Source organism: Aspergillus sclerotioniger (genome assembly GCF_003184525.1).
Source record: "Aspergillus sclerotioniger CBS 115572 chromosome Unknown BO94scaffold_41, whole genome shotgun sequence".
In the NCBI taxonomy this organism is placed as follows: Eukaryota; Fungi; Ascomycota; class Eurotiomycetes; order Eurotiales; family Aspergillaceae; genus Aspergillus; species Aspergillus sclerotioniger.
The window spans coordinates 104076-114067 of record NW_020291031.1 but is presented as its reverse complement, the minus strand read 5'-3'; the positions used below and the strand labels follow the sequence as shown (position 1 = coordinate 114067).

The 9992-nt window shown below is 42.9% G+C and overlaps 2 protein-coding genes across 2 annotated transcripts; one reads left to right on the top strand and one right to left on the bottom strand.

The window, feature by feature from the left end:
• Positions 1-202: 202 nt before the first annotated feature.
• Positions 203-544, top strand: BO94DRAFT_477748 (uncharacterized protein; the record flags this gene model as incomplete). The annotated part of the gene is made up of 1 exon (XM_025608659.1): positions 203-544. A coding segment is annotated over one exon (342 nt), but the record flags the coding sequence as incomplete, so codon positions are not given.
• Positions 545-6631: 6087 nt separating this feature from the next.
• Positions 6632-7827, bottom strand: BO94DRAFT_294715 (C2H2-type zinc finger protein). The gene is made up of 2 exons (XM_025606707.1): positions 7158-7827; positions 6632-7102 (listed from the first exon to the last, which is right to left on the bottom strand). The coding sequence occupies exons 1-2, from the start codon at positions 7580-7582 to the stop codon at positions 6910-6912; spliced, it is 618 nt and encodes a 205-aa protein (XP_025462472.1). The 5' UTR covers positions 7583-7827; the 3' UTR covers positions 6632-6909.
• Between the last annotated feature and the right edge of the window lie 2165 nt (positions 7828-9992).

Genomic DNA, 9992 nt, shown 5'->3' with positions numbered 1-9992 from the left:
ACTTATTATTATTTTTAGAGTTACTATATTGGTATTGTTCCCTGCTTTATTTATTAAAAAGATATTCAAGACTTTTATATTCTTGAAATGCCCCGTCTTCGTGAATTATTATTTTATTTAACAGTATAATAAGAGCTGTGACTTTTACTTTTATACTGTATCTACTTTCTATATAAAAAGTATTAAGAATATTATATAAAATCTCATCCTTCTTAAAACTGTAGATATAAAAAAGATTAACTTTATTAGCAGGGAACCCTTTCTGGATAAACAATATCTTAAAAAAATAATTAATTACTGTAAAAAAATTCTATATCTTAAATCAGTCTTTATTATTATAAATAATAATTTAATTACTAGAAAATTCCTCGCCAGATATGCGCGTAATATTGATATTCTGGCTATTTTCTATACTTTTTTTAATAAATATATTAATATTAAGATTAACCGGGGATCCAGTAACCAAGTTTTAAAACTTTATAAAATCCAGGATTTATACTATAAGCATGATATTAATTTTAAACTTAATATTATAGTTTACTAACTGAACTTTTATAAAGATATAGATTTCTTTATTTAAGATTTACAGTCTTTTTACTGAAAGTACTTTCAGGTATTGATTATTAATAGAGAAAATAAATCTGATAAACAGCTTTAAGATGTTCAGAACTTTTTTATTAATAATAAAGAATTTAAGTCTTTTTATAATATATTAGAGTGGCTATTAAGACGATTTAACTGTATAAAATAAGATGGATAATAATCTAGCTAAGAGCCTTGTAGACTATCTATATAGATTAATTAATAGTATATAAAAAAGTATTATATGATTTTATATTATCTACCAGTATGGGAGCCTATTGGGGATCCTAATATAATATATATTATTATTAAAATATATTTATATTAGAGTTAAATATTCTTATAGCCAAGTTATATCTTATTCTGGATAAGTATATGTAGTTTCTAAATCAAGATAGTCATGACCCGTTGTGTTCTATTTTAAAAGTTGGAGTTAATAGAGTACTTAAGTGTGTCTATTAGGATAAGGATAGTTTTGAGGCCAGGAAAGAAGTGTATAAGTGGTTAAGAGATGGGGCCTCTTGCTTGAATACTCATAAGGGATTGGAGTAGTAATTAGCTTAGGATAAACTCTTATTAGGGTTTTTATTTGCTTGGATGCTTTATAGAGATCTTTACTTTATTAAGATATTATATTCCGATATTGGTCTTTTAGTTTGATTCTTGTGTTGCGAATGCTATCAAGCCTTGTAGTATTATAACTTCTGGTTATTATTGATTGTTTGTATTTTGGACTACATTTAATGTCGGGAACGCTCTACTAGTAGGAAGCAAGAACGCAGAGAAATATGAGTGTTGTATTGCTATCTAGAGGTTGCGCAGCGAGAGGCGCGTAGAAGAGGTGCCTGGTGTGGCGCTAGCTAACCACGTGACCAAGCCTACTAGTACTACTGCCTCAACATTTAATAAATTCAATTAACCTGGTTGGTTCTCCTACCCTTGATATTTTATCCGGTGTAGTGCATTGGTACTTGAGTCTGGGGACCTCAGAGCGCTTCTGGATAAACAACTTTCTATTGCAAAGCTACCATAATCTTCCAGTCATTCTCCTGTGTTGGCCCAGTAATATTGTTTACCATCACGACCCTTCGAGCAAAAAGTCCAACCAACCTCAACTTCCATCATCCCGAATTAATATCCATTCACACTCACCCCATATCCGACCAGTTTAGTTGCCGACTCGAAGACAACCGACAGAGTGAAGTGAAAGCACCCATCTTCATCTTAATCTTCAACTCTATGCCCATGTTGCCATGGTCCAAACCCTTCCAACAAACCCCTACTGACTTTCCACGATCCCATTTCCGTCATCTCTTCTGCGAAGATCATCTACCAAATCCTCTTGAGACATATCCTGACGAACACTCTGCACCAGTGCCAGGTATCCCGAAGCAGCGTTCCATTATTCCACAATATCCTCCAAGCAATAAGGAACCGCCGATGGACCAACATGCGCCGTCGCACGGAATGCACAGCTCCCTTCACCCGCATCGTAATTTCCCCCCATGTACTCAAAGACCCCCTCCAATTTACGCATCGTTGGGTTAAAGCAGATCCTCCCTTTCGTCAACATCTCATTGCAAAGAAGATAATTCGGCTGCGATTTCCGAACCCCACGCCAGATGAATGGTAATGTGCATCCATCGTTGCACTGTTGTATCCTAGGGCCTTACCCACAGGTATATCCTCCTCGGAGATGAATTAATCCCTGGGTTGTTATCATGATCTAACTATTATTGAATCGTGGTCATAAGCGACCAATCCTGTATTTATTACCGGGAGAAGATATTTTCATTTGCTCATGGGGCAAACCCGGGTTTTTGTATTCTATCTATTCCACGCCATTTGTGAGTATTTCCATATCTTTGCTCTATATCATCCATTTCTCTGGGATGACTGGTACATACGACCACAGGGTGTGGAGAACAGGGCTTCCCGTCCGCTCAGCCGTACTTAAGCCAAACGCCGGGAGGTTAGTAGTTGGGTGGGTGACCACCAGCGAATCCCTTCTGTTGTATGTTTTTATGCCTTTTTTCCATTTTACTGCTTTTTTATTTTCAAATCAAGGGATAGTATAGATGGACAGGGACTCCACTTGATTTATTTCGTTTGTGTTCGTCGTATTGATGTTTAGAAATCGAGTAAATGAGACTAATTTACTCCTTGCGGTAGTACCATTAACTAGTTTAATGGCTCCAAATCCTGGATGTAACACTCCATCCGCCGTCTAGGTGGAAGTCAGTGTCGTAGGCTGTGCAAGGCTGGGACTAGGCTTCTAGGAATCTTTTGGGCATGTAGGTCGCCGTGTTTGGTGAGAGAATTTATAACCCAAAGACCGAAAGACAGATTCATTATCTACTTTACTACAATTATAACCATTTCCAGGAAGACACGCCCTCCGAATATGCATTGTGTATTTCATATTGACTCCGTAGATCAAGAAGGAAATGTGACTAATGTATGATAGATATTCCGCCCATTCCAGTCAACCCAACATCGTAATAAAGACTTTTAAATTGTAGGCAATTGTGTTACAGACAAGAGAGTCGATGCTAGACACTCCATTAAACAGACGAAAAGATTCGTGTTAGAGATGATCGCATGAATCAAGCCTACGAGAAGGGGGTATGAAGAAGGGGGCTTTTCGGAGATGGTAGTATGGGACCACCTTCACCCCATTCAACTGACAGAAGATTCGTGGAAATGATGGGTGGATGGTACATCATGAAGATAAACTACATGATATATAGATCTCTCGTTCAGAGGTCCCTCGCATCTGTAGCTCATGGGAATTCCGTAGATTGTAGGATAGGTAGTCCTTGCGGCTGCAGATCTGCTCGCTATAAAGAAAGACACCTGAAACGCCGCTTCACGTCGGTATGTCTTCTTGACTCACTGGTCAAAAGGACAAACGTGTGAGCGAGGAAAGACCTGGATGGTCTTGATGTGTCTGCTTAGGCCTTGCCATCTGCTGAAGATTGACCTGGTAATGCAGGTTTCCCATTCACAGCGAGGATCATGGGGTCAGTTTGCTGATTAGGAGCTGACCCAACATGTGCACCCTTACTGTTCCCTGATGCTAAATATTTAGTCCGACTGGGATCTTCCCGATTCCCAACTAGTGACGAGGTAATCAACTTGTTGTATTGGAGCAGCATTTTGACAGGCTAAATTGACGATCCGTTGAGGTCCAGCCCTTAGGGCGATTTTGCTCGAATGACTTAACCAGAATCGATTGTAATAATCACTTAACCTCACTGGGGCTTGTGTCTCACCAGTAGCAATGATATCTGGTTCCTCCAGTGGGGCTGCACAAAGGAAGTTGTCTAGAGGAGAGTCATGAACACTATTCGTAGCAGACATGATGAGAGAATGCAGTCATTTTGCTGACTTAATAGCCACTGTGTTGTATATGCCAGCAGCTTATTGATAGCAATGATGGTGATTAGGATGGGCCTTGGGCAGTGTGGGTATATTCAGTGGAAAATCACAAGTGTTCCATTCCACAGTCACCCACCTGTTGAAGTTCCCGCCAAAAAGAGCCTAACGGCCTGAGACCGGGGATATATAAGCATGGAGGTCAAGAGTCATCCTCCAGCCCGGTCTTCGAGTGCGAGAAGGTGGTACATTGTTCGATGACGGCGGGATCCGAGAGGAGATTCAATGGGTAAGCTCAGGGTCAAGAGTTTGCTGGCCATATGAATACCGTGCTTTGGCTAAACGTGCTGTCTGTTCAGGATCGATTTTATATCAAGTCGATGTAAGGTCTGACGCCCGCAGTTGCCAATGATAATACCAAGGCATGATCCCATGTCAAGCGAGACACCACCAATACACAGTACTGCATGTATAAACCCCATGTGATAGGTTTAGTCCCCTTGCACAACGATGACGCAGCAGTCTTCCGCTGTGCCGGCATCTAGAATAGCAATATGCATCCTATACAACATTCACTAGTCGATGGCAATGAGCACCAAATTAGTGGCTCCGGACCTGATCTCAACGAGCAGCATTCGTCGCTGCTACCTTTCTTAGGTATCAATTCAACGTGACTCCGAGTCTGACTGAACATATCCACCGCCCATCTAGAGATGGGGTAGTTGATAGTCATCCAATCTGCCAACAACACCGGATTCGACGTCCTAAACTAGGTTCAAATATCGATCATGTATTTCTGGCATGTTCGACGGAGACCAGTATGTAATGCCAGATGTTTTGACAAATGATGTCTTTCTTTATAACGCACTGTGACTCCCTGTAGCTGCAGGTTACACATACTTTTGAGCGTAACCTCCTCGGCTAGGCTGGCACGAACTTGACCAGTAAGATATATCCCACATCATACTCAGGATCTCTGGAATGCTCAAGGCTGTATGAAGCCGGAGCCAATCGCCCCTTTTGAAAATGCGACCTTCTCACCCGATGTGATGGTGCCGAGGCAATGTGGCATTCTGCTTCGGCCACCACGGTTTGGCCAATTGATCAGACGATGATGTGCTTCGGCATGGTTCTTGAGGCTCTGGTTCCAGCTTCTTCCTTTGTAACGGCGGATGCATTGTCAGATTAGGCAGGTATCCTCAAGTATATGAGGGCTACTCGCACTGGGTGGTTGAACGCCAATACAGATCCGACTAGTGAGGATGAGTGTTGCTTGAATTTTAAAACCATGGTTGACTGACAAGGATGGGACCGGACTCGAGACGAATAATTTATTTCAGGGTGGCTTAGTTGCTTAAATATATAGTATAGGGAGAAGCAAGTAGTTTTACAGCCAAATCTCAGTGATAAAATGGCCTGTTACATCCACACAAAAATGGCGGGAACCATGGCCCTTATATAGACCTCCAGGTACCCAATTTGGCACCGGTAACCCTCAATCCTATGACGGATGTCTTCCTAGATGAAATCTCCCCCCAGGAGAATATCGGTTCATCAAAGGGTGATGGCTTGGACCTGTTGAAAGCTTCCGTAAGAAGATGGAGATTGCCACTTAGGAACCCTGCTGTGTACTGTAACTCCATGGATATTGTTCAGTTAGGCTAGCATGGGACTTTTCGGGGTTACTCCATGGGATCTTCTCACTGCTTCAACCCTCGTAATAGACCTCTGAGGTTGTTAGCATTTGCTACAGCACCAATACCCTACTCTACCAGTGAGCCTGTGGTCAGACACGGACTGGTTTGGTTCTAGAATATCACTATCACTTTCAGCTGTCTCTGTCATTCCCCTATATACTGCTAAAACTTGTCCAAGAATGTGAATTGATTACAATTAACCCAGCCTATTGAAACACTCATCTCCAAATGTAAACACGCAAGACTAGTAGCCTCAGGCACATATTCATGCCTCAGGCAGTATATATCATTGAGGCCCATGGCTCCGATCCACTCCGATGACTCCACTTCATGGGTACCAATTGCCCCAAGGTTCGGTCCGCCTTGCCGCCCCATGAAACCGTCCCACTCCCGGGAAATAATGGTTTCTCATGATCTCATCTGCTTCGGCAATTACTTTCTTTCCGGAATGAGATATGATTCTTTTTGTTGTGGGTTTAGAGCTATCATGTATATCAAACCACTCGACACAAGAACATGTCCTCGGGCAGGTAATTCCAACAACGAGGGTTACCTCATAAAGTACTTTATTACTTTGGTATTCTGGTGATATTAAATGGGAGGCGCTACAGCCACACCGGCCAGGCTACAACCACACTTTCTGCTTACTCCGCCTACTATGTTAGGCAAGGCTTACTTTGTATATCCAGGCAGAATCTTCACCGCTTTTAATAATACCTGAGGCACTCAGTTTACACTTAAGGCATTAACAATGCCTTAGGCAATCATAGTATTGGATAGTTATAAGCTCTGTTTGACGCTATACGTGAGGCCCTGTGTAAAACCCTAGATAATATATGAAACAGTGATCTGGATATAGCCCTATATTCATTTATCAGGTTTCCACATAGAACAGAACCGCTTAATTATAGATTAGGTGGGTAAAGGCATGGTTGTAGCCTCCCTATTAAACTTCCAAAATTCCAGATCTAGAAGCCATAACATCAAATAATAAACAGATTTCCCGATACATTTCCACCCAATAACCGCAGCCTGTATTAACCTGATGTTTGAAACACAAAATCATGATATCATAAAGAGAATACGTCAATAAACAAAAAGAATCCCGAAATATATATACCAACGCCCTGATGAAGCACCCTCGATGTCTCCTGCTCGAGATTAATCAACAACAAATTAAGTAAGAAAGGAAGGAAGCAAGGAAGAATAGAACAGAGAAGAGAGAAGAGAGAAGAGGATGAACAATCGTCACCTATACTCTCCAGTGAGGCCGCGACATATGTTCGTGGAGATTATCCTTCCGATTGAAGGATTTATCGCAAAAAGGACAAACATAAAATTGGGGAAAGACATGGATGGTCTTGATGTGTCTGCTTAGGTCTTCCCATCTGCTGAAGGGTGATTTGGTAGGGCAGTCTTTCCATCCACAGCGAAGGTCATGGGTTCTGTTGGCTAGTTAGCGGTTGAACGAATAGTATACTTGATCCTCGCTGGTCTTACTCTTCCCTCGGAATTTCCACGATAAGTGCCTGTCTATTTTGAAAGGATGGAATGATCCCGGGGCCTGAGGGGATGCCGTGGGTGTAGTCCCCATGAAGAGCGACGACGTTGCTAGGATTGCTTTCTAGGATAGGTACCGTGGTGTTTATGTATTCAGCAGGTCCAAGGAATGGGCCTTGTTGGGGTGGGTTGAAAGCAGAGGCATTACCAGGATACCCTAGCCCTGTGGTGTGGACTGGGTAGTGCATCGCTAGATCAGGTTGAGGGTATCGGGAAGAGAGTATGTTCTCGAGATGATGAGCAGGAACACTTGGAGGTAGATAGTTCTCCGAGGTGGTGTTTATCGACATGTCCTGGCCGGCTGTCGATGTAGTAAACAAGGAACGATCATCCTTGGGGTACAAGGGATTTGTATAGCGAGACATTATATAAATGATAGAGAAAAAGAATCGACGCCCTGCTCGATTCTTGGTAAATCCGACCAAGAGGGTGGAAGTCAGACGATAGTTTTGTGAAAAGGCCAAGTCCAGTATTTATATTGATAGATAGGAAGACATGGGGAGCATTCCGGGCTAAAGGGCCTGGGCTGCAAGATCGGGAATTGACCCATGGCGGCGGGAGGGGACCCAGTTGTTTGGCCGCATCGATTGTCAGCAGCGGGAGGGACGTGCAGAGGCCGGGCACATCTGTACTTAATTTGTCACTTAGTACATTTCTGCGGGCGCGGGCGGTTTCATGTTCCCAGACACGTGGGCCAAGAAGGTGGATGGATTGTTGCTTGAGGGCTGATGTGGCCGATGTGGCCGATGTGGCCGATGTGCCTTATACCGCCTGACCGAAGTGAGGTCTCACTTGCAATTTCGTTTTTTTTTTTCGAAGCGCGCAGCACTGAGGAACACTAGGTCAGGACTTGGGCAAGGGAATTTTACAGCGGAAGCCTTTTGATTAGCCCTGAAGATTTAATTGGCTCTTTGTTTCACGTGTAACGTGACGTGACGTGACTTTATATTGCCAGCACTCACCGCTTAGCTTCCCCAAATAGGTAGGGGGGGTCTGGGGGAGGGCTCTTTCACAGCGTATTATCATACATCAGCCTCTTCCAAGTCTACTGTCAATAGTAAAGCCCGGACCGTGTAATGCGTAAGGCATCTCACACTGTTGACTATCCCGTGACTGAACGGTATCCCTACCATATTTAAAAACACCGGCCAAGCTACCCACACACCATCTACTGGTTTAAAAAAACCTATGTAAGGAAAAGTCCATCCTCTATAATACTTTCTTACCGAACGGTACTTGAAACATCTCGAAATATCATTGAAAAGGCCCTACAAAGCATCTGGCGAAATGCTTCGAGAAGGGCCTTCAAATGGCCTTATGCGGATAACTTCCATATGCCATCATGAACAGCCTGATGAGTAGCTTCTACGTGGCATCGATATGAGTCGCCTATTGGATATTCTCCGAGTAGCCTCCAAAAAGTCACAGATAGGCTCTGTTATAGGCTCTGTTATAGCCTCCTGACAAGTCATAACTAGCCGCACGAATGGGCTTATCCGCAAAGCGCATTAGCGCAAGGCAGGACTGGGAGGTAATCACGACAGGAGGCTTGCTTGGCAACAAGGGTAGGAGCTATTATTTCATCAGCTAAGAAGATAAGAACAATACGATGAAACCCTTTAGATAATTAAAGCAGTACAAATATTTTTATACTGATAAGTGACTTGATAATATACTGATAATCATACACCTTTACTTCTTTAATCACTCCATAAGTAAGTCCAGCCTCAGTAGTAAATTCAATTCGGAAAATTATGTTTGTATGGAATTTTCCGGTTGTCTTTATTGCTAGTGTTAGTACATAATCAACTACATGCAAACTGCGACCGCCTATAGCCCGGAACAACATGGGAGATAGTCAGTATCTGAAGAATCACAAAAGACTTCAACGAAATAACAACCCAAGCTCCTATGTATCTGATGGCCCTGTCAAGTAACGGAATATTGCTGGTTCAGATCCGTGACGTTATTTCTACGATCAAGGATGGCCCAAGCCCATAGATTAATTCTATAATGCCTCATGATATCCCTTATACTCCTGTCTGGCTTCCTCATCCAGCTCATCCAGCAAAGTTCTGGATTGGGTACACTGATATACCAGTATTTGTCAATTTTCACCACGACGTGGGCTGAAGACATTGAACCTGTTTCAATGACACCCCTTATATTGGAACCCGATAACCCCATCTCGACGAGGTAGACCTGCGCTATCATTGCTGGCGCAATATCGGTCGTTCGAGGACGGACAGCCCGCATGAGCTGCGCATTAGTCAACGTGCATTATTGGTTTTCACACAATAAATGGGTTTGGTTGGCATCATAAGCGACCGTGGGAATGCTCGTCCATGAGATGGCAAGTAATTGTCGGAATCTATGGCAGAGTGGACAGGTATTACACTTCATCAGAGAAGGGTAGCTGAAGCCCGTGCTGTGGCTGCGTAAAACCGTGTGGTTGACATATCGAGGCCAGTGTATAAGATGGATTCTTGTGCACTCGCATGTGGAAGAGGTGGGAGGATCATCGGTGGTAGTGTGATATGGCGTAGAAGGGAGAGGAAAATGGTATGCTGTTGATCTCGGCGCAAATGCACTCAATACAAGTGATCCAGGTATGGCTTAGACGAGTGGGATAAGATAATCGAGACAATTTGGGCTACTGCCCTACCATATGGTATGTTTCTCATATTTTCCCAGCAGTACCTGACGTGTGAAATGTCCAAAAACCACCCTCAATCCACACAGTTCACCAGAAAAGGCGAATTGTGCAAAAGAGCG